The sequence below is a fragment of the Hirundo rustica genome, chromosome 7, assembly GCF_015227805.2.
Source record: "Hirundo rustica isolate bHirRus1 chromosome 7, bHirRus1.pri.v3, whole genome shotgun sequence".
Taxonomy (NCBI): Eukaryota; Metazoa; Chordata; class Aves; order Passeriformes; family Hirundinidae; genus Hirundo; species Hirundo rustica.
The window spans coordinates 15,586,806-15,611,206 of record NC_053456.1 but is presented as its reverse complement, the minus strand read 5'-3'; the positions used below and the strand labels follow the sequence as shown (position 1 = coordinate 15,611,206).

Here is a 24,401-nt window from a genome sequence, read left to right as displayed (position 1 = left end):
TGGTGTTCCTGCCTTGGTACCCCTGCCTTGGTGGGGTGGCCTCTGAACTTGTCCCGCAAAAACTGCCTAGTGCCTCTGGAAGCCCTTGGGCAGGGTCTGCATCTGGTAGTGCAGACTGCCAGGAGAATTTCAAGTGCCTCCCATCCCCTCCACCTTTCACCCCCCTCTGTCTGCTTTGCTGCTGAGGTTCCCCTGCATGCCCCCCCACCTGCCCCACTTCCCAGATTTATTTTGTGGGACAACCCAAACTGCCACCCCAGCACTAGGGGCTCGGAGCCCAAAGGAGGAGGAACAGCCCGAAGGCATTTGCATCCTCGTCCGTGCCACAGTGCTGCAGACTGCATGCCCGGGATGTCAGAGCTGCGGAGCTGTGGCCGCCGTGGGTGACAGTGTCGCGGCAGATGGCGCCCTGGGTCCGGTCACCGCCTGCCTGATGGGCTGCGGCGGGGCTGCGGATCCGGCACTGCACCTCTGCATCTCGGGCACTGCATCCCACATCCACAGCACTGCACCTCTGCATCTCGGGCACTGCATCCCGCATCCACAGCACTGCATCTCAGTGTCCCGGGCACTGCCTCCTGCATCCACAGCACTGCATCTCAGTGTCCCGGGCACTGCCTCCTGCATCCCAGGCACTTCATCTCTGTGTCCAGGGCACTACATCCTGCATCCCAGGCACTTCATCTCTGTGTCCCGGGCACTGCCTCCTGCATCCCAGGCACTGCATCTCAGTGTCCCGGGCACTGCCTCCTGCATCCCAGGCACTGCATCTCTGTGTCCCGGGCACTGCCTCCTGCATCCCAGGCACTGCATCTCTGTGTCCAGGGCACTGCCTCCTGCATCCACAGCACTGCATCTCAGTGTCCCGGGCACTGCCTCCTGCATCCACAGCACTGCATCTCAGTGTCCCGGGCACTGCCTCCTGCATCCACAGCACTGCATCTCTGTGTCCCGGGCACTGCCTCCTGCATCCCAGGCACTGCATCTCTGTGTCCGGGGCACTACATCCTGCATCCCAGGCACTGCATCTCTGTGTCCGGGGCACTACATCCTGCATCCCAGACACTGCATCTCTGTGTCCGGGGCACTACATCCTGCATCCCAGGCACTGCATCTCTGTGTCCGGGGCACTACATCCTGCATCCCAGACACTGCATCTCTGTGTCTGGGGCACTACATCCTGCATCCCAGGCACTGCATCTCTGTGTCCGGGGCACTACATCCTGCATCCCAGACACTGCATCTCTGTGTCTGGGGCACTACATCCTGCATCCCAGACACTGCATCTCTGTGTCCCTGGCATCATATCGTTGCGTCCCCCTCTGTGACAGGGATGCTTCGAGGCAGCAGGGCTGGTACCTGCACACATGGTGCTGTCACCCTGGTCAGTGGTGCAGCAGGAGCTGAGCAGGCTGTCATGCAGCCAAGGAGCTTTCTCCCATCACTATAGCATCAGCCCCATGTAGGTTAGGAGCAGGGGTGTGCCTGCAGCTGGTCTTGCCCTGGTCTGTCTGCTACAGAGGTCCCTCCGTGCTTACTTTTCTCAGGGCAAATGAATCAGGGCAGATGAGTGGGGTTAGGCTCCAAATTCGGGGGTTTTTGGCCTGTTTTTTCTTTTAGAAAGGCTACAAGAAGTGAAAGGTTTTGGTGGGAGCAGCAGAGAGCTGGGGTCACAGCTCCCCATCCCCTTCTGGGGCAAGGCAAGAAGGACTGGAGCCACTGGGTGCTGCTAAGCACAGTGTGGGGAACAAACAGCATCAGTGGCCACAGCACACCTCCTCTCGTTATTTATTGCTTACTCCTCAGAAAGGGCCTCTGTTTGCCTATTTGTTTAGGATTTTGCTGCACAATCTGTTGATAGAGAGATCAGAAATTTTACTAAAAACCTCAGTTCTTGAAGTGATGCTACTGCTCCATCAACCGGTGCTCAACCAGTGCTGGCTCTTTCATTCCAGCTGGGATCAGCAGTTATTTTCTCAGACATCAATACCGCTGTGGGCTGTTGTCATCCACAGCAGAGGCCTTTGTCCATTTCCCCTCTCCAGCCTTCTACTTGTCACTTTGATAGCTCATCTTCCAGCTACCTCCAAGTTCAGGGGTACTGCCAGGCTCTCCTGATAGCCACATCTCCTGCCTCTGCCCATAGTGAGGGTTTGGGCTTCTGGAAGCTCTGGCAAGGTTTCCTGAGACCTGCACGGCGGTCTGTCCCATGCAGCTCCACAGAGAGGTCCTTCCATTCTGGAGGCTTCCCATGGGCTCAGGTCTCAGCACAGCTGCACAGTGTAGCTTGGGTGCCCTTCCCCTGGCTCCTTACTGTGCCAGCCTGTCTGTGCAGCTCCCGGTGCTGCTGCCTCCCCTGCCTTTTCCTTACGTGTTTTTACGGCTCAGAGGGAGCCGTCCTGCCCCAATTCCCCTCATGCTCCTAATTTCATAGTTCTCTCCATATATCCATATATATCCATATGGCATTTGATACAGGTTTTATGGGCATTTCCATACGTTTTACAGACACAGCCATTACAGAGCCAGGTTTCACCCGAGAAACCTCAGGGGAGCAGAGCACTGAATCGCCTTAGTCTTGGCCCCAGAACAAGGCTCTCTTCTCTCCCTTGCCGGGGCTGCCGCTATCAGCGCTGCAGAGGGTGGGGGATGGCTTGGGGCTGGTCGTGCCAGCCTTGAGAGGCAGGATGCTGCCTGCACCTTCATCCATCCTGCTTCTTGTGGCCTCATGCTGCAAACCCCAGGGCTGTCATGTCTGCCCTTTGCTCTCTTTCCAGATGGATGCCACTGGCAAGGGACTGTTTTGAATTCAGGGTTGCCAGCATCCAGCCTGTTTGCCTGCCTGTTGGGCTGTGCATCCAGCTGGCTGTGGGGACTGGAAGCCCCTGCTTGAGGTGCATAGAGTGATGCCATCCCAGCTGTTGGGGCAGGACACTGATGCACAAGGCTCTGAACTGCAGCTGCTGCAGTGCATGAAGAATATCCAACTTCTGACACAGTGGCTTCTGGCCGGTGGAGGGACAGAAAACAGATCCAGGTGCCTGCAGCTCTCTGCACGTATTTTGGCCTGCTACTGAGGCTGCCAGCACTGCAGTAGTGCCCAGCACTGCACAGGGGCTGATTGTGTTCCCAGCACAAGGCAAGAAGCCTCAGATCTTGTTTAAAAAGAAGCTGGGTGACGTGTGTCTTCATCTTCACCGAGGCCAAACCCTACAGCAGCCTGAAGTGCACATCAAAGGCATCACCATGGCATTGTCTCTAGGTGCTGGGCTCTTGAGCACCGTCTGCAGGGGAAGATGGACTGGGACAAGTGCATGCAGGGCTGCACGCACTTAGCACCCCTTAGCACCCCCACAACCTATTGCTACTCAACAGGGGCAAACATAGCAGCATCTAGCCTCACTTCAGGTCTCCAGTTCTCCTGGCCTCTTGCTGGACTGATGGGATGAGGAATTTTCCATCCTGTGTGTGAATTCCCATTTGCAGGGCAAATGCCTACTCCCACCCAGCACTGCTTCAAGGACTGCACCTTGATGCTCAGCCACGCCAAACACGCCTGTGGCATCATCCAATGCAGCCCTGCATGTGAGCAGTGTCCTGGATCAGCTATTAATAGCAGCTCCCCTCTCCCCTTCTGAGGGCTGGTGGGAGTCCAGGGTACATCCCATTCTCTTTTCTTGAACAGATCCTGAAAGCAGGAACCATTTGTGGCTTCCCCGGCCAGCGTGTCTTTCCTTGGCCTCCAGCATGTTCTATTTTCTGTGCTGTTTACTGTTCTTCTGTGGGCTGTCAGGTTTCCATGCTGGGGAAAGGCTTGTAAATGGGGGGGGGGGAGGGGGGGGAGAGGGAGGGGTGGGCAGCGAGTCCACACCGAGTGGCTATGGGAAGGCAGGGATGGAGGAGCACAGACATGGCCTTTATCACAGCCTAGGGGATGTGTGGCTCATAAATCCAACCCAGGCAGATAGGGGATAAATCATCCCAGCTGGGACACTGGTGGTTACCCATGGTTAGAAATTAACTTTGTGTTGGATGGGTCCCAGGCTGTGGGATGGGAAGGGAAGACTGCTCTGGGCTGTGTGCCTCCTGCCTGCACAGCCCTGGAGCCAGGCTACACGCAGGGAAGGAGATGCCCACTGTCCTGGCCCAGGCAGAGCTGGTCGGCACAATTAAAGCCAGAGTGATGAAGCGATCAAGTTGGGGTGGATGCTGTGGATGAACCTGTGCTGTGGGTGAGGGTGCTCTGGCATTCACTCTGACCTGTCTGGACTTTGGCACTTCGATGTGTGTAGCCACTGCACTCATCATCGTGGGGCTGCAGCACACTGGGCACTAGGACTGCTCTACATGGGAGGGGACAGGGACACAGGGTGGAAGGGAAGGCAGCAGGGTGTGCTTGCAGGACAGGAGAAGGTGTGTGCTCACAGCAGGACTGTCACCTTCCTCCCCGGTTTTGGCAGGAATCGAAGCCTCATCTGGTATTACAGGGACATCCAGGCTGGGGCAGTCTCTGGCCTGGCTCTGTGCCTTTGAGGGTGGGAGGAGGCAGTGAAGCCCACAGACCCTGCTTCAATTTCCCTCTCCAGCTGTAGTATCCTTCTAGCCCCAGTGCCCCTTTCTCCCATCCCTAGTGTTCCCTGCTCAGCTCCGTGAACATCCCCAAACTCTACGATGTGTAGGGCCAGGGCTTCCATGACAGCTTTTAGGTAGGCAACTACAGCAACCTCTTCTTCTGCTCAGGTCAAGTGCCCACAGTTGGGACCATGTCACTCTTGCAGTCTCAGAGCACCCACTGAGCAGGAAGAGGGGAAGGGGCAGCAGTGATGAGGACACCCCTCCTGCAGTGGGTCTCCAGGCATCTGGCTCCGCTCACTCCTGGCCAGCTCTCTAATAACTCCCCAGCTTTCCTTTCTAATGAGGCTCTAATTGGAAGCCGGTTGTGCTTCCCTTCCCCTCCTCTCAGAGCTCTCCAGTCCCAGTGCTGCAGGGTGATTAAGCTGAGGTTTTGGGTTTTTTTAATATGGCAGAATTATTTTGGAAGGGCCAGGATCGTTACATGACGGGCTTCTTGAAAAACCCCAGGCTTCGCCTTTCAGACGAGGCCTTTTCAAGTGGTTTTGCATAGTACACGTCTCTGGGCAGCGACCGTCTCGAACAGTTACTGTTAATTATAGATGCCTCTTTCCCGCTCGCCCATTACTCAAAGGATTTTTGTGTGTTTTAACAGTGTTTTACATCAGCCTGAATAAGACTCTATTCAGTGTTTCCAAGAGCTGGAACTTGGGCATCCCCTGCTGTATGTGTCGTGCTCTCTTCCCTGCATCCCTGGGCCAGGGACCAGGCAGCCAGCGTGGGCACAAGCCTTCCTGCCGCTGCCCAGCCAGTGCATGCGCTGTTCTGGGTGCAGGAGTTGTGCCTACTGCCTGCACACTCTCTTGGCACCCTTCTCCTGGCTATATATGGCCTTGGGCCTGCATGCTCAGCTCCTTGGGCCATCTCCTGAATCCACGCTCCATCATCCTTAGATGCTGAGCTCCACTGCCTGCTGATGCGTGCTAGCCAGACCATGTGCTCACATCCATGTCATCCTTTTGCCCAAGGATTCAGAATCACTGACAGCCTCAGGCACAATGGTCCCATCCTGGTCTCCTTGGGATGTGCAAGGTTGTCTTCTCCTTGCTGAATTCCAGGCTAGTGTGTTCCCCCTGCATTAACACAGTAGCTGGAGCTGTTCCCCGAGGCCTCCTTTCCTGCCCAACTATTCAATAGCAACTAATGACACTGATGTCCTTGACAATGCTCTTGCCTCCCATGTAATCCCATTTGTACGCTCTGCCTGAAAAAGCCACCATTTATTTCAGCTTGCCTCCTGTGTTTTACCTTAGGTGTAGGCTGTGAGAAGAGCTTGCATCTTCTCCCATGACAGCTAAGCTGGTTTAGCCATCCTCCTTGTGGAAACATCTTGTCCGAAGTATTTTCCCATTCCCACTGCAAACCCCAGATGCTCAGCTGGGCGTGCTGGTTCCTTCGGAGAGCTCTGGTGGGTTTGAGAGGGATGATTTCCCACTGCAGAGCAATACTGTGCTTTCTCTCCAGCTGCAGGCTACTGGTGTTTCTGCTCCTGAGGCATTTCCAGATGAAGAACCAAGCCCTGAGTTCTGGGTCTCTCTTGAGAGATGGGAACCTCTCCCAAGCTGTGTCAAGCACTCCACAGAGGGGACACAGACTTGTGGGCAGAGCCACCTGCCCAAGTGCTGGGCAGCTGGGCCTGGCTGTGGGTTGCTTCTGCTACACAGTGAAGCTTTGGTCAGTGCAGAAATCTAGAAGAATTGGAAGGTAAGGAGCAGCATCAGGACTGTTCTGCTGACCAGTTCCACAAGGCCATAGGTGATAAGAGCTTCCCCTGTGTCACCTGTGAGTTGCTGGCTGCTCCCCCAAGAATCCACAGGCTGGAGGGGAAAAGTGGATCCTCATGCCCACCATCCATCCTCCTAAAGTCTGGAGTGGGGACTGGGGACAGTGGGGGAGCAGCTGGGGGCACAGTGGCATTGTTGGGGAGAGCCCCATTTAGGGAAGGGGGGATGCGCCTTGTTTGGGCACTTCTGCAGCCCTCACCTCCTCCACCTCAGCATACAGGGCACTGTGGTCAGGCCCATTTATAAAGCTGGTAAATATATTGGCAGAGTTTGTGTCCCCTCCAAAGGTCAATATTTGTGCAGAGTTTAATTTTAACTTAACAAGCAGTTGTTTGCAGAGGCTGCCCTGTTTGTGTGTGTGTGTGTGTATGTGTATGTGTGCTCCCCCACTGATCGATGCCCATGGGGAGGAGTGTGAGTGGCTCGGGTGTGTGCCCTGACTCACTGGGGTGCAGAGGGGGTGGGTGACACTTCCCCCTCCCGGAGATGCTGCGGATGTAGGGGCAGCACTATGCGGTCCCAAAGATAAGGCCCAGGGTCTGTGGCTGAGTCTATAAATGCAACCCACAAACCTCTCCGGGAGGTGACAGCGGGCATCATGTGCCCTGTGAGGCTGCAAACAGCAGCCAGTGGGGACAGTGGCTTTCCCAGCCTGTTCTGAACAGTGCCCTGGGCTTGCTACAGGCAGCCCTGCAGCTGCACAGCTCCCAGCCTTGCTCCTTCTGAACCCGTGTGGCTTTTGTGGCTCTCATCCATTTTATGGCAACGTGGGTCTCCCAGCTGAGCACATTGTTCAGGGCTCTTCCAGTATCACTGCCCATGGGGTTTTATAGCCCCTGTCCACCCTCCCACCCCACCAGGTAAGGCAAACCCGCATCCCACATGCACCTGCAACGCCTCACCGAGGCTGGTGATTCCTCTTTGAGAGGTTTAGAGCTGAAGTGCCCCTGTGCTGGCAGGGAGGAGGGGAGAGGTTCTGGCCTGGTCTGTGCCCAGGCACCCAAGGCTTCTGTTTCTGCTGCTCCCAAAGCTCCTCTAGCTGAACACCCAGGCTGTGCTTTACCCAGGGGCAGGCACCCTGCCTGGGCTTGGGGACAGCCTGTGCCACTCATTCACTCCATGGCATCTCATCCCTTGGAGTAGAGGCCGGGATCGCTCAGGTGCCTGCAGTACATCCTGGCATCCTGGGGCAGGATAGGTCAATAAGTTGGATCCAGTACCTCTCCCCAGCCCATGTTGCCCACAGTACAGAATGTGTTGTCTGTGGGAAAATGGGAGAGTAACCGAGAACATCTCTGGCTCGCAGGAGTTTTTCCAGCAGCCTAGAGGCAGGAAGGGGGGGTGCAGCTGGGGGAGAGACAGAGAGGACAGAGCCCACCATCCCCGCAGTGCGGCTGCTGAGGCTCCGTGTTTTGCAGCCTGCCTTGTGGGCGCTGAGGTTTGGTTTCCTTCTCTCTACTCTTTTCCTCTTCCTCGCCAGGCCCCGGGGCTGCTGACTGACCTCAAAGGGAAAAGCAGGCTCCGAGGGACGGCAGCAGGGATGGGCAGGGGTAAACACGGGGCTGGGGCGGCCGGGCAGTGGGTGATGGAGGTGAAGTCATGCCGTGACATCAGCCCTGTGGCTTTGGGGACAGCCGTGGTTAGGCTGCTCAAGGAGGGGCGGCTGTTTTTCTGCAGCTCCGCCGTTTGCTCCTGGTGCCCGTCTAACTTATAAACTTTAATGGCCAGTTTAAAAGGTTCCTGCCATGGGCACCTCGTTGCCAGATTTAGGTTTTTAATTTGGAAACTTTCCCCTCTGTGGTCAGAGGAGGAAGGACTTGGGTCCGCTCAGGGCCAGTCATCAGGACACGCGGGTGCCAAAGAGACAGTCCAAAAGGACCATGCTGTCGTCACTGGTGTCGGGACAGGGTTGGCCACGCGTGGGGCAGACAGGCTGGAGGAGCCCCCTGGTCCCCTCCTGCTGCCCACATATTGGTGGAATAAATTTAGCTCCTCCTCCGCCACTGGCTGGGGAAGCACCGTCAGTCAGCTGCCACCTGCTCCTGGTCAGCACAGTCCTACCCCTCGGGCCCAGGGGCCACCGCCGCTCTGGGCTGTGTGGGCAGCATTGTCATCCCGCATCCCCTGCGAGACACCGGGGGCCCACAGACCTCAGCTTGCAGGGGACAGCATTGGGCTACAGCCACGTTTGCACCCGCAGGTGCCAGCAGAGTTGAGGTTGGACACAGAGCTGGGGTTAGAGCCGGGGTTAGGTACAGAGACGGGATTGTGCACAGAGAAATGCCTGGATGTCCTGCCTGGCAGGAGGAGAGGATGCAGGGCCAGCACCGTGGGAGACACTGAGGGCGTGGCACTCCTGCTTTCTCCTCTTCCTCACGTCCCACCTTCCCTGAAGCCTTTCGGCAGCCCCTGCGAGGTGTGGGTTAGCAGAATCACAATTCCCTGCCACAAACTCAGCTCTCCTCTGCACGCAGGCACTCAAGAAACCCTTGCAATGCCTGGGAGTTGTTGGGTGCTGGGACACAGGGTGAGACCTAACCCTTTGTGTTCAACAAGGAAACCAGCCTATAAGCTTGATGGGAGCCTCCCCACAATATTTCCACCCAGCCCTGGGGAGAGCAGCGACATCTTACCCCTGCAGCTGCAGCCACCTGGGTTACTATTGTGGGGTTCCAAGGAGCGACCATGGCTTGGCTGGCTCTCCTTGCCACCAGACTGGTGTGGCAGAGCTTGTCCATACCTCCGTGCTGTACTGGCTGGTTATGCTGCTGTGTCCGTGCTGTGATGAGCTGGATCATAGCCCACTCTGGAGCATCTTAGCTACCAGGAGCATCCAGAATTTTGCTGGGGGTCTGGAGAGCTGAATGGCATACAAGATGACTGTGGCAAAAGTCTGCACCCCAGGGGCTGAGCTTCCCCAGGGTGGGCACCTAGAGCACTATAAACAGCACTTGAAGCCAGAGGAGCAGAGGAGTGGCCCTGGTTTACCAGCTCTTTCATACCATGGCTTTCAAGTGGTTCCTCTGCCTCTCCCCCATGAACCAGTGGCATATCTGCACCCAGCCAGCTGCCTCCAGTGCTGTGCCACGTGCTCTGCGGCCACTGGAGCTGGTGCCACGTGCCAGCCCTGGAGCAGCCCTGCCTTTGCCAGACCTGTAATTGATTCCTGCTCTCCTGCATGGGTGGAGGCTGCAGATGTGTAGCCTGGTAGGAGGCAATGGGCTGTGGGTACCAGCTGCAGGAGCCAGCATGGGCAGAGTGAGGAGCATCCCAGTCCTTGCCTTGGCTCTGGTGTCGACTTGAAGAGCTGCCTTTTGAACTTCCAGGTGTTTTGAAGGGGTTCTCTTCAAACTGCCAGCCTCAGTTCCTGGAGGCAGGGCATTTGAGGGAACCCTGTTCCCCCACTGTGGGGCTGCTAGAGGAGCTGGGGTCATTGGGGGCAAAGAAAGAGCTCCTTGACCATTTGAGATGATGGCAGTGCAGGGTGGGTTTATAGAGGTCCCTTGTTATTCCCCTGAGCCTGCAGAAAGACCTGGCCATGGCGATGGCAGGGGTTTAAGTTGGGGAGGATTGTGCAGCCTGGCACCATACAGAAGACAATATATTTGAGCATATTATTATGAATAAGGTTGAAGAGAGACCAATTTTCAGACTGGAGGGTGATGGTGTTCCAGGAGAGAGGGACTGCAAACAGATGAGATTTACATTAGCACAGGGCAGCTGGAATCAGACCTTCTTGGTATCTTGTTTTCCAGTGCTGCTGCTGACAGACAGTGCTGTGTGGAAGAAGACACCTAGAAAAAGAGGGATGAAAATGGCGAGGCTTTTAAAAAATGCCGTATTTAGCCAAAGGGCACGGTTTTGCTCTCTGGAGATGGCAAGGGATGGGTGAACTCTTCTGAGCAAGGCAAGCATGAATGGAGAGAGTGATGTGAGGAGCGGGCAAGGGCTGGAAAGAAAAGCAGTTGCCAGAGCTGAGGAGGTCTTTGCTCCTCATTGCCCAAAGGGGAGTGGTGAAGCTCCCAGCATCTCTCCCAGAACCAGAGCGGGCTGGGATCCCTGCCCTTGAAAGTGAGGAGGAACTTGGGCTGCGGTGGCTGAACCTGGCAGGACAGAGATGGAAGAGGCTGCAGCAATGAGGGGAAATCTGCTTACCCGGATGGGGTGGCACAGCATGGGGCAGGGTTGGGGCCCCGGCTCCCAGCTCCACCACCCCTCCCCCAGGTAGCACCACAGGGACCCTGTCCCCTTCTCCAAGGGCTGAAAGGGCAACGGTGACCTGACAGAGTGTTTTATTTGTAGCAGGTGCCTGAAATCCAACCGTGGTGGTACAGTAATCCCTCCCCTCACCTGGAGATGAACCCAGCTTGAGAGACGTGGCTGTGCAGGGTCAGGCCCTGTTGGTGTTGGGATTGCCCCTGCCATAACCAGAGTGTCTCCCTGGCAGCCTGACGGGCTTGTCCTGCCGCAGGAGACAGGCGCGTAATGCCTGATTTCACAGCACTGGCATGCTCTGTTTGCTTGAGGCAGTGATCTCCCCTGCCCTGTCCAACTCCAGCCCTTGGCCGGAGCCCAAGCTGCAGCTCTGTCAGCTGGGAATAGGTACAAGATTTGGGCTAAAACATCTTTGCTCTTGGCTGGAGCAATGACAGAGAGGGGAAGGGTCAGCCTGGCATCTCTGGAGATGGAGCTCCTGCCCTGCCACCCATCCATGTGTGGCATTCCCCAGAACTGCCTTCAGCCCCCACGGCCAGCACTGGGGTTTTGCAAGCCCCACACAAAAGAGGAGGAGGAAGGCAGAAATTTCCCCATCTCTCTGATGCGGAAGTTGACCATGCGATGGGCATAGTTCCCTGGGCTGTCATCAACAAACCAAGGGAATATTTGTAAATGGGAGAGGAACAGGAGTGATCCATGCAGAAGGAGTCTCTCATTTGCTGTGCGTTTCCAAAGTGCTCCTTGCTGTGTCCATCTTGTTCCAGCAAAGCCATGTCTGAGAGGAGGAGCTGTGGAGCAGCACCCCTCTCCCCTTGATGCCTTCAAGAACAGGACTGGGGGTTGTTTGGCAGCAGATAAACAGTGATGCCCTGTGGGATGGCTGGCAGCCCAGCACAGGTAGTGCTAGGGGAGGCAGAGCAGGAGCTGTGGCGCTCTGGTTAACTCTAGCTTTGGACTTGAAGGAGCACTCTATCTATGTCTCACTATTGTATATTGCTGAGCCCAGGACAAGGCTTCTTATCACCTCATGGTGAGGTGCACAGCCCTGAGCAGCCCTCCATGTCCCTGCAATCTTACCCTCTCCCAAACTGCTGCTTCCTGCTTGTCTTGCTGGACCCTGGCTTTGTTGGCTGAGCTCGCTTAGCTTTGACAAAGTTTACAGTGCTGGAATGCAGAATGGCTGCTGGCCTCCCTCCAGCCTAAACATCTCCACCCCACAGTGCGACAGGCGCTGATAAGGGTGAGTGCCACAGCGGGCAGGTATCTCGTGCCCAGCCCGCGACCTTACAGCCACACGACCTTGAAGGTTGTCATTTATCTGGTGCGTGTATGCGCGCACACGCGAGCTGCCTCCCGTTCCCCAAGAAATGTTCTCCGCATCCCTGGTTTTCTCCCCAGGCCAAACCCACATGCACGTTGCCCGAAACCGACTCCGAACAGACTCCTTTGATGAGCAGGGCTTAAATATATATTTGGCATTCCAGCGGCAGCGTGCCGACCGTGGCCAAGGGTGTGAAAGTGTTTGCTTGACAAACTCCGGGGGCTCTCGCCTCTCTGCTGGCTCCGGGGATTTGCAGGAGAGAAATATCAAGGAATTTTTCACCTCACTGTTTTGTTTTGTGTTTTTATTTTGTTTTCCTTCTGCGAGTGCATTTTTAGCTCTGGTGAAAAGTGCCTGATTGACAGTCATAGAGACTGAGTCCCGTCTCTTTGCTGACACGGGGACAGCAGGAGCAAACATCCCAACCTGGGCCCGGATGGGAAAGGGAACAGCCCTTAGAGCTCTGCATCGAATGTGGGGGCTCCCATCTCCTCTCCACTGTCCCTGTCCCCTCCAGGAGTCCAGTGCTGTCGTGGACCGATTTGGGTACCAGCAGGATGAAGACGCCCCACATCCTAGAAGTCCCAGGCTGTGGTCTTCTCAGAGCTGGCTCTTTTGCCAAGATCCTCTCTCTGCTGAGGGCAGTGGGTTCCAGTCACCACTCAGCTGGCCTCAGAGAGCCCTAGCACCACACTGTGCCCATTGCTCCACCAGGGATTTCCCAGCCAGTGTCCCCACGTGCCGTGGCACCAGCTTGGGGTACGTGCTGGTCTTCAGGCACCTTTGGGGTTGCAGAGGGTCTTGTCACCTTCTGTCTGTGGGTGGGGAGATGGAGCAAGTGGAGCAGAAGAGTGTCTCCATAGGCAAGTTCCAGCTGGACGGTCTGGTTACTTGCAGCTTTTTGAAAGGATGCATAGGAGGTGCTGGGGGCACGAGGTCTGAGCTTCACTTGCAACTCATCTCCTTCTGGGCTGCAGCCTGTGATGAGGCAGGAAGGGCAGCTCCTTCACCAAATTCCGTGTGACACAGGATCCATGGAGGGGCTGGGATATGCAGAGCAGACTGATGTGCAGAGGTAGAACCCTGGGCTTGGATGTGAGCCCAGAGATGTCTCCTGCATGGGGAGGAGGAGGAAGGAAAACCTTCCTCATCAGTACAGCCATTGCATCCTGCACTGTGGAAAATGGGGAGGGGAGCCCTGGGCAGTGGATTTGGTTTCAGGGCCCATGTCTGCAATGCCTGCCAGAGCAGACTGAGAACCTGGCTGACTCTTGGGGAGGGGGCTGAGGGTGCTGATCTGTGTGTTCCCAGCTGTCCCCAGTGTAATTCTTCATGAAAGAGAACCCTCTGCCCTGATGCATCCCCATTGTCAGGTCACAGCGCTGCCTGACCCTAAATCACCTGCCACTCCTGGCCTGGTGGATTACCATGGAAATAGGGGTGGTGCCCCCAGACCAGCAGAGGGGAAGGGTCTGGGGTCTGGGGGGCAGAGGTCCAGACTCTGAAGGCTGCAGAGCAGGGGTTAGGATGTTGGTAGTCTATGGGGACAGGCTTGTTGCCCAGGAACTGCAGTGCAGATGCTGGTACCATTTGGCAGAGGGACTGGGCTGCTGTGAATTACAGCTGCTGAAAAGGGGATATGGAGGGATTGTGAAGCAGGGTTGGGGATCCTGGGGGGCCATGAGGCTGGGGGCAAGCTATGTTACCGGGGCAAGGGCAGGCTTGGCTTGGGCTCCTTGAGGTTTCCTTCCTGGCCCACTGAAGAATTGCTGGCTTGTCTGAAGGATCACTGACCTGTGGATTTCCTGGGCAGCAAGTCCCTTTCATGTGGCCGCTCGCAAACTCTCATGACATCACCACGGGCTGCTCCTCCTGGAGACAAATCCAGTGCTTTTTAGGGTTTTGCCTTCCCCCCCGCCCCAGCCTGTGTGTTTTGGCCAGGGGGGACCCGGCGAATCACGTCCAAGAGCAGCCACTCTGGCAGGGAGATGTTGCACAGGGCTGGGGGGCAGGGAGAGGGCAGTGTGTCCCCCCCGTATTGAATAAACATGGGCTGGCCGGGGATGGAGGGGGCTTTTCCAGCCTGGACCACACCCCGGGGGGCTATTTTTTGCCATGAATGAAAGGGCTGTGTGCTTGCAGGGCAGGCTGGCCTCCTGCCGCCGCTGCTGTGCGTGGAGAGCTCTCTTGACACTCAATCCCGGTGCCTGGCTGGGGACCAACATCTGCACTGAGCACAGCTGGGCACTGCCCGTGGGACACCTGGGTACCTGGAACAGCTGGGCACTGCCTGGGGGGACACCTGGGCACCTGGCACAGCTGGGCACTGCCCGTGGGACATCTGAGCACCTGGTACCAACCGGGCACGGCCTGGGGTGACACCAGCAGGCTGCCATGCCTGGGAAACACGGTCTGTTACAGGGCAGGGGGAGGTGATGGTGACTCAGTGGCCGTGCCAGCAGCAGTGCCAGGGCTGCTGGGGCATGTTGGACCCAACCCTGCTGGGGCCATGTGCCTGGGGACCTGCCTGAGGCAGCTCAGCAGTAAGCCCTGCTGCCCCCCTGCCCCACACAGAAACGCTTCCTGCTGCAGTTTCGGGTGACAATGGGGCGGCATCCCTAGGGGCTGCCCCTACGGCATCACCCGTGCTTGGGAGGAACTGCAAAGCCACAAGGGTGGAGCAGCTGTCTCCTGCTCAACCTTGGTCCGAAACACACCCGGATTTCCCCCAAAAGCCCCTAATCCCACCTGGCTCAGCACCAGCTTCCTCTCTGGGCCTTGTTACCTCAGCTAAGCCCTTGTGTGCCAGGTTTGGGGATGTACTGGGTGCAGTATTTCCGTGGTTGTCCCCCTGTCACCCCCAGATTTTGTTTCTCAAGAAGTATGAGGGTTGCTTTGCCAGTTCCCAGCCTTGACCCACGCTCCTGCTGCCTCTGCCAGCCTCAGTGCCCCACAGGTCCCAGGGGACCCATGAGTGCTTGTGCCCATGAATGAGTGGCCTGTCCTGGCTGGGTGGAGCCGAGGTGCTGGATCCCACCCTTCGCTGTTCCTTATCACCACACAGCATCCTTGTGATTCACCAGGTGTGGCTCCCTTTCCATCACCCCACTTTGCAGGAAGTTTCCTGGCCAGCCCCCCACGAGCTCTGTGCAATAATAACAAGCTGGGATGAGCTGGCTGGCCTTCCTGAGCAACCCTACAATAACAGACCAGCGCAATGTGCCCAGCTTTCCTGAGCAGACAATAATAAACCCGCATGAGCTGGCACACTTTGCGGAGGAACCCTACAATAATAAGCCTGGATGATGTATCCATATTCACCGAGTCGGCCTAAAATAACAAGGCAGTGTGAGCCACCCAGCTTCCTCACAGATAAGCGGGGTCCCCGAGCTGGCACTCTGGGAGAGGAGGCACACTGGCCACCGGGTCTCCATGTCCTCTGCTCTTGACCCTGGAGAAGGCAGCCTGTGTCAGTGATGGGTCAGGTTGCTGGAGGTGAAGGCCGTAGGTGCTGTCAGCCTGTGACTCTGCTTTCCTGGAAGCAAGTCCTCACTAGTCCTGGCATGCTGGGGCCTGCTACACTTCAGGGCATTCTCCTTGCCCATCTCCCTTGCCCAACTGGCACCCAGTGCCAGCTTCCCCAAAGGCTCTCCTGCTGTTACCTCATGGACTGCTGGTTGGGGGGGCAAATACCCATGGTCAAACTGGAGCTGGGAGTGCCACCAGCAGCTGCCACCAGACCCTGAGCAACAAGGCCCAGCATCTCCCAGCATTGCCCAGGTGGGGAGGCAATGCTAGGCAATGCTGGTGCCGGACACTGCTCTTTTTCAGGGAGTTTGTTGGAACTCGGGCAGGGGGAGGGCTTGGATGCCCATGGGTTTGCTTGGCAGCCCGACAGGAGGGCCTCCTTCCAAATGGGACGGGGTAGGGACTGCCCACTGGGGCTGGAACCACTCACCCTCCACCAGGGTCTCTGCCAAGCCCCAGGCTGCTGCCGGTGGCTTGGTCCTCACATGACTGGGGAAGAGATGCTGCAACCTCCTGCCTTACCTCTGCTCTGCCGCTGACCCTCCTTTTCCCCGGGATTTATCCCTGCGCGTTGGATGCAGGAGTGAGTGGGCAGGGCAGATAGAGAACCCCCCCAGCATCCACCCCGGCGTGGCGGCGGCACAATGCGGAGCCCCCGCTGCCACCACGCCCCTCCGCTCAGTGTCTGCGAGAAAGGCTGTAACCCAAGCCACAAAAACAGCGCAGGGAGAAAAGAAAAGGGTATTGAGCGGCGGGGCTGCTGCGGTCGCCGGCCAGCATAGACTGCTGGTTGTTAAGCGAGTGCCTCGCTTGCAAAGGCTGCCTTGATGAAGTGTGAGACAGCACTTACGGAGGGACGCGGGCAGGCATTCTCGCTCCATCTTCCGCTCACAGTGCCGCTCTTTATGTGCCTGACATTTGCTCGCTGGAAAGGCCCCTGAAGTCAGGGGGAAAGGAAAACATTGCCGGCAGCAGGGCCAGAACGGTGCTGGGAGGAATGCCGTGCCGTGCCGTGCCGTGCCGGGCTGGGCCGGGCCGCGCTGGGATGCTCCTCTGTCCCGGCCTCACCACGCGCTCTTCCCCGGGGTGACCCCTTCACCTCTCAGCAGCTCTCCGGCTGCCTTCCCCTGCCGGCACCGCCACTTCCTGCCAGGTGTGCTCAGCCTGGCTGCCTGCCTGTGAAGCCCTGGCCATCCTGCCCGTGCCTGCTCCAAGGGCGGCCTGGCAGCACTGCCAGCTCTCCTACCTGCTGCTGCTGCTGCTGCAGCTGCGTGTCCCCTGGGAGTGCATGACAGAGGGGGATGGAGACAGTGACAGTGTGAGCTCAGAGCTGGTCCTTTAGCCACCTGCTTCGGGGGTATGCAGTGTCCCAGGGACTGCTGCAGGCTGGGGAGTGCAAGTAGATCTAAGGGCTGGAGGAGCTGGGAAAGGGCATCAGTGGACAGTGTAGGGCACCTCAGGGTGCCTGGACATGGCTTTTTCCTCAGGGAGAGGGTCATTGCCCCACAAGGGAGCTGGGGCAGGAAACTGGGCTGATGTGGCCTGCTTCATCCCAGGGAATAAGTACCCCCTTTCCCTGCCCTTGATACAGCTGGATGGGAACAGCTCAACCCTCTCCATCTTGCAGACAGGTCCTCTGCTGCTGGCAGCAGATGGGTGAGCATCTGTCTGGATCCCAGAAGGGGTCTCTCCCTAGCCTCACTGACATTGGCATAACCATGGGCAGAGATGCCAGCACAGATCCAGCAAGCCATTCCAGCCCCATTCGCAGGAGCATGCACAAAGGTTGTGACAGGGTAGAGTGCCGAGGGCAGCCTGGCTATGAGGCACAGGAATGCACCAGCCGTGGAGCCCTTCCCCTGCCCACCATCAACTGCCACAGCAGCACCAGACTTCATCCATGCCAGTGTAGCAGTGGCCTGCCCAGTGCCGGAGAGCCAGCCTGCCATTCCTGCTCTGTCACTCCACCACGCCGCTTCCATGGAGCCCGCTGGTGGGGGCAGCCTGGGGAAGCCATCCTCCCCCTTGGCACACACCCCTTGGCTCCAGCCCCAGCAGGAATTATTAAGTGTGCCCCTGTGGAGCATGTGCTGAGGCTGGCCACGGGAATGTGGGCAGATCTGACATACAAGCCACAGCAGCCAGGCTGTAATTTCCAAACAGGCCCCATTCGCTCTGTTTTCCAGTTAAAAATATATTAAAAAATAGGAATGTGGGATTTGTAGTGAAGAATGTTGGTAACCGCTTCGAACGTCTGGTGTGATAATGAAAGGGTCAGTCCCCAGCTTTGAGCACGACCGATTTAGACTCTGGTGCTTGGCAGTGGTGCAGGGGCCCAGCACGATCCAGCCTGCCTACAGACCCGTCCTGGGCCAGGGAAAGGTGGTGCTTCTGTGCTGGTGGCGTGGTGCCGTGCAGGGGGATGTGCCCCTTCTGCTCATACTGTCGAGAGGACATCCAGATTGCTGTCCCTTTTGGCCCCTTGAGAAGGGAGTCTGGGCAGGGGGTGTGTCAATGCAGAATGCCTTGGAGATAGGTTGTGTACCATGCCCACCACTGACCCTGGTGCACCTCTGCACCGGGGTCCAACCCCACAGCAGAGCCCTCTGGGTCAGGGGTCACTGAGAGAGGCTGCAGCCTGGCTCCCTCTGAGCTGCCCCTCCACACCCTGGGGCTGTCAGTGAGCACAACTTGCTGTCATTGTGAGGTCGGGCACCTGCCCCCCTTCGCTGGGCATCTCCCCCTGCCCCAGTCACAGTTCAGGGTGTGCTGTGGAGTCTCCTGTGCCGCTACCGCAGCCTTGAGTCCCTCCTGATACTGGGGCATCCCACTTGGCCTTGTGGCCAGGTAGTCATAACAGGCCAGACAAGCCATGCCAGCTCCCGAGGCATCACTCCCTGGTGCCTGGCGAGTCGTGTGGGGCAACCCGGGCAGCACTCCCCCAGCTGCCAGCTCTCCGCTTGTGTGGCTCCCGGCACCTCAGACATCGTGTTTATCCTGGAGATGGGTAATCAGGGGAAAACAAATCACCAGAGGCCAGGGCTGATGTTGCAGCGGGGACAAGTTGTCTGCAGCAGGGTTCAGCTTTGGAATGGAGCAATGGGGCAAGGAGGAAGGGGAAAATCAGCCGTAGCCAGGGCTTGTCCCCCATCCAGCCCTTTAGGGGACACTTCGTTGTCCCTCTCAGCCTTCGGGGCCATCAGGTGGCCGGTGACTGGCACAGCACGCTCTGCTCCCTGCTGAGTCATAGCTCTGCAGGGAAACGCTTCCAGCTCTGGTTATAACCCATTTCCCTCCGGGGCTGTGAAGCGCAGCCTCCCAGTCCCGCCGCGGGCCAGCTCCGGCCACCCTGTGGCCCTGAGCCCGCGGGCTCCAGCCGCCGGGAAGGGCAGCGGCAGGAAGTGGCCGCTGACTCCCAAATTCCACCCTGGGCTTGCTGGAGCCGAGCCCTTCCCGCAGGTGTAGGCAGCAGGTGCCCTGCACCTGCAGACCCCTGTGCCACCCCAGATGCCCAATCCCCCCGCGGCTGCCCTGGGCACGCTTCTCCCGGTGCCTCCCCAAGGTATCACCTGGGTGGGGCTGTGTGTGCTGCTCTTGGGGACACGGGGTGCCTGCAAGGATGGTTTGTCCCATCCCCAGGGACACCATGGGGACGCTGTGCTGGCTCTGGGCAGCTGGTGCTGAGCACTAAGTGGGCAGCTGCCCTGCCCAGATCCTTGCTTGAATGCTGTGAATCGGAGCAGCCTGAGCAGCCCTGGGGCTTGGGGCACATCCCAGCTGCAATCCTGGCTGGCTTGGAGCAGAGGGGATTGGCAGCACCCTGCACCTGGGTGCACAGCCGGCCCCATTGCCCTGGCATTCCCCAGAGACGTGTTGGTGGCAGGGAGAGGGGGTGAGAGCCATAGCAGTGGCACCCAGAGCTGGCTGGCTCTGCAGGGGACTCTCCTACCCTCCTGGGGCACTGACCCACGCAGTGCTATCTAGTACACTTTGCTCACTTCACTGCCATTCCTGACTTTCCTGGGAACTGCTGTTTGCTTTTCTCTGAATTATGACTCCAGCTTGTGCCTTTGATCTGGGCTGTGTTGGCCACCCGTGACCAGGCCCTCTTCTACCTTTGAAGTGCAGCCACCTTCCCAGCCTTGGATGCTGCTTTTGCAACCTTGGGTGCAACCCTGGCTCTGTGGGGTGGGACACACAGGGCAGGAGCATCCTTGGGGTGCCTGAGGCGTTCAGCATCCCAGTTGTTCAGCATCCCTCCTCCTCCCAAGGAGCTTGTGCTGAGGCAGCACAGCTGATGGCACAGAGGCTGGGCGATGAGGCATTGAGAGGTGTGCATGCCCAGTATCAAGCAATCCCGGAGATGCTGGCGGAATGCTGGCAGGATGATGGCAGCAGAGCATCGCCCCCTCCACTGGCAGTGGGCAGGGACAGAGGAGGTGACCTGTATAGCATCTGGTCAAAAAGCAGATGCCAGTGCCATAGATTTCCTACACCCCAAGGGTCTTTCATGCCTGTGACTTCAGGAGAAGAGATGAGACCTGCATAGAAAGTGTCTGTCTGGGCACCAGCCAACCCATCCTGGCATCAGCCCTATCCTGCCACCCTGTCTGGCAGGGAGCAGGGAGGAGGGTTCAGCCTACCTATTCTGCCACTGGGAAGCTGGGGTCAGGCTTTGGACTCTGGCCTTGAGTGGGTCTGAGCGTCCCCATCCCCTCCCCACTTTACTGGCCCAGAGAGAATCCTACCTTATCTGTTACACTTTGTTCTCCTGCTGTCTGGGTGTGGAGCAGGGCAGAGATTAGTGTGTTCAGACCTTTGACACACACACACACACACACACACACACACACACACACAGCCACACAATCAGCCATGTGTGCACCCGCAGCCATGCTCATCTGCACACTGCTGCGCTCACAGTCCCTATGCACATCATCATGCTCACACTCACCTGCACTTGTAGGCCCACACTGTGCCCCGCACCCCCCCACAGCACCCCCTCCAGGGCACATATGTGTTTCCCCATCCCTGCTCCTGTTTGTTTGAGCACTGTGAGCTATGTTATGTTCCCAGTGGAGTGTGGTGCTTCCCCAGCCTGCCAAGATCTCTCATGTGCATCAGCATGGCCCAGCAGGAAAGGTGGCATCCCACTGGCAAGGGACACAGGCAGGAGGAGGGGGGCTTCCCATGTCAAGTCTGGAGGGAATATAAGCGTGTGCAGGGAGGCAGGAGCTGTTCTGGCAGACTGGGAGCAAACCTGGGCATCCCTCGTCTCACTGTCATAATTTTCACTTTCTGTGGGGCCACCAGAGATGGCTTGTGCTGGAGGCTGTGGTGGCAGACAGGAGCTACCTGTTCCCACCTCTTATTAGGTCATGTCCCTGCCCAAAGCTCGCTGTCCATATCAGCAGCTGCAGCCCATGCTGTTCCAGGCAGGGAAGCCACAGCCCTTCCAGAGCGATCTTATCTCTGGCATTTCATGAATGACCCAAAAACCTCTGCAGTCTGCCTCTCAATGGGAAGGCAACCCACTGTCCAGAGGTGTACAGAGGTGTGCAAGTGTGTGTGTCTGTGTGTGCATGTGTGCACAGCTGGGAGCAGCCACATCCCACCCAGTGCCAGAGCTGCCTGTTCCCACAAACTCTGCTGCAGTCCTGGGGTAAAACAGATGGAGCCTGATGGGCAGAGGGGGCACAGCCCCTTCTCTGCCCCACAGCAGCACCGTGGCAGGGTGACCTGGCGAGTGATTTCCTGGCAGGGTGATGGTGCCTCCACTTTTTCCCACAGACCTTGTCCCGGATCTGCAGTGCAGGAGAAGGGCAGGCCTTCGCCTCTGCTCTGCAGCAGCTCTACACTGCAGTGACACAGCAGGAGGCCAAGCAGGCTCGGAAACGGCATTGCTCTGGTGAGGAGCTCCTTGTCTGTGGCATGGGGAGGGTGTGATGCAGCTGTCCTCTCGACTGCTCAGCCCTGTGTCCTGGGGTAAGGGAAGTGTAGCCCCAGATGCAGCTCACCCCATGTAACAGTCTCCCCCTTTGCTTTCCCCCCATGGGCTGGGATCCCAATCTAAGCACAATTCCTAGAGTGGGTTTGGGCAATGCCCCATAGTCACTTATCTCAATCCCAAATTGCATCTTTTACTGGTGCCAGAGGACGACGTGGATGCAGCACTCCCTGCAGAAACCACAGAGCACCCCCATCCACCTGCTCCGTCCCAGGAGGAGGAAATGACATCTTCCAGCGAGAGAACCTCGGTGAGTGCAGCTCAGGAAGATCTCTCAGTACCAAAGGCAGGATGGGGCCCACATCTCCTTTCCCTCCTCTCATCCAAGCACTTTGCCCATCCAGGATGGGCTAGGAGTCTCTGCTTGGTTCCTCGCCCATTCTACCCATGTATTCTGACTGGGGAGTGTGTGATTGCATATGTGCACATATTTTGCGCTCCCACAACACAGATGACAGGAATGTCACTGCTTGCACACTTGCACACATGCTGTGTGACTCCTCAAGGTGGAACTGACACTGCCTCCTCTTTGTTTCCAGCCAGCCTCCTCCCCATCTCAGAAGCCCCGGCTGCCTGCAGCCAAGGCCAAGCCAAAGAAGGCAAAAGGGCTCTTCAGCTGAGAGATTTCTGCCAATCTGCTGAGGTCTCTGCTTCCCCCAATATACAAGAGAGGGAGTGCAGAGTACCCATGCATCGTCTGCCTCTTCTCTGCATCGCCTGATGGACCCTGCCCTGGTCATGGTCCCCTCCCAAGATGTCTCCAGTTGGGGAGATGGAGCTCCTTTCTTCAACAGTGTTTCAGGAAACAGCTTTTCTAACTCTTCCCTGGTCCAGAGTTTGCCCAGGCTTCCTCTCGTGGCAGAGCCAGTGTGGGACCAGGGAGAAGTGGGAGGGATCCTGCCGGTGGATGTGGGATAGGTGAGGCTCTGGCAGAGCTGTGGGGTTTGGCTGCTCTTGAGTGAGTTTTCAATAAAGGGCTGTGTCTGGGTGAGATTCCCTCTCCTGCTCTGTCCTACCAGGCCTGTAGTGTCTAGGAGGGATGTAACCTCTGGTGCTGCTGGGTTCCCCTCAGGCAGTCCTGATGTCCCAGGGGCTTGCAGTGACTCTGGACAGTGAGGTGACAGCAGCTTGTTGCTGTGGCACAGCATACAGCTCCCAGACAGGCTGTGGCTCACCCTGAGCAGCAGGATGTGTTTTGGGGTATGCCCAAGGATGACACAAGAGGATGCCCAGATCATGGGGGCACAGCATGCTGAGGGGGCTGGAGCCCATGTTCTTGTCCCAAACCAGGATACACACCAGGTGCTGATCCCTGCAGAAGCAGGCTGGCAAAGGCCCTGGATGGGCTGCAGGACACCCTACATTTGAAGGCACCTCCACCAGTTATTGGGCAGGTAATACGGGGTTGATCCGTGCTTTGGCCTCCAAGGAGCAGGAGACAACCAACACTGAATGCTGCCAGGGCTGGGAGCAGCCCTGGAGCAGGTTACAGATGCTCTCTGGACACAAAACACCACTTCCATCCCTTCGCACTCCATCCATCCATCCATCCATCCATCCATCCATCCATCCATCCATCCATCCATCCATCTATCCATCCATCCATCCATCCATCCACTCCTGGTCCCCTCCTCCAGCCCCTAGGTCCACATGCTTCCTTCAGGACTGGGACCCCATTCCTGTGCCCAAGCCAGGTCCTAAAACAGCAGGCAGAGAGCCAGGCCCCAGGCAGGCTGCAGCCAGGGGTGCTGCTCTCCTGGGACAGGGACCCATGCCCCCAGCTGCCCTGGTTCCTGGGGCTGGGCCAGCTGCAGTCATGCTGCCTGTTCTCCTGGGCAGCAAGGGGGAAATAAAAATATCCGGAGCAGTCCCTGTGTCTGTGGATGGGGAATGAAAGGGCCTTTGCTGGGCCACAGCCAACCAGTCCGAGGGCGAGTGCAACCAGTTGCTTTTTATATTTCCTTTCTGAGGGAGCAGCATGCAGGGCAGGGTGGGTGGTGAGAAGGGAAAGCTATGGGATAGAGAGCTTATGCTGACTGCCGTAGATTATGTATCCTGCATTTTCCCATCTGCAAACATCTTGGCAGCTTTGAGTCTGCCTGCTAGGCACTCGCCCCCAGGGAGGGTCCTGCTACTAGCTGAGGGGTAGGACCAGGGCAGCAGGAGCTTAGCAGCTTAACAGTTTCCTGTGTCTTCTGTCACCAGGTTGTCCCTGGTGCAACCTCTGCTCCATCCATATGGACTGCATCTCTGGCGCCGGAGCTGCTCTGCTGCAAGCCTGGTCCCTCAGCTCTGTGCTGGCTCTGGAGTTTGTGCTGTTCCCCTCTGCCTGTCCAGGAGGAGTGCTTATCACCCCAGTGAGGGCATCTGGCTTGTCTATTCCCTTTGGGTCTGAGGAGACATCGCAGGGAGAGGCAGGGCTGGAACAATTCTAACCTGGCTGTGCCAGTGGCTGGTGGACTCTATAGGGGAGGAGCGGGTGCTGCAAACCAGCCTGTGTCTCTGCTTCTCCCTGGGGTACTCAGCTCAGGGAAACCAGTTCCAGGGATGCTGCAGAGATGTTGCTCATGAGCCCTGTCATGCTGCTAAGTCCCTGTGGAGTGTCCAGCAACCCTAAAGACCTGCTGCGGGGACAGATCCTGTTCCATTCACCCCTCTCCCAAGGCAAGGGCAGGGGGGGAAGCAGAAGCATGGATGGGGGGTAAATAAAAGCAGGAGAGTGAAGACCGTAGGAAAAAGAGCTTTGCCAATGTCCCCCAAGGAACCGCAGGGACCCTCGCCCTCAGGACTCTAGCATGGGGCCACTGGTTCCTCCCTGGCTCGGGTTGTCGCCCACACTAGGGAATGTCACCGCATATTGTCCCATCCTGTCCTGCTGGGGTCTCCTTCACTGTCCCCACCCCCTCCTCCC

At 57.6% G+C, this 24,401-nt stretch overlaps 1 protein-coding gene across 3 annotated transcripts in view; it reads left to right on the top strand.

Annotated features, from left to right (window-relative positions):
* The window catches only part of NHEJ1 (non-homologous end joining factor 1), a 44,129-nt gene extending 21,651 nt beyond the window's left edge, over positions 1-22,478 (top strand). For 2 of the 3 annotated variants that reach the window (XM_040069766.2, XM_040069767.1), the window contains exons 6-8: positions 21,274-21,391; positions 21,637-21,740; positions 22,034-22,478. In XM_040069766.2, the coding sequence (XP_039925700.1) occupies positions 21,274-21,391; positions 21,637-21,740; positions 22,034-22,132 (321 nt within the window). In that variant the 3' untranslated portion in view covers positions 22,133-22,478. Of the gene's footprint in view, positions 1-21,273; positions 21,392-21,636; positions 21,741-22,029 lie in introns of all 3 variants that reach the window. The other variant, XM_040069769.2, reaches the window with a different exon arrangement.
* Positions 22,479-24,401: the final 1,923 nt, after the last annotated feature.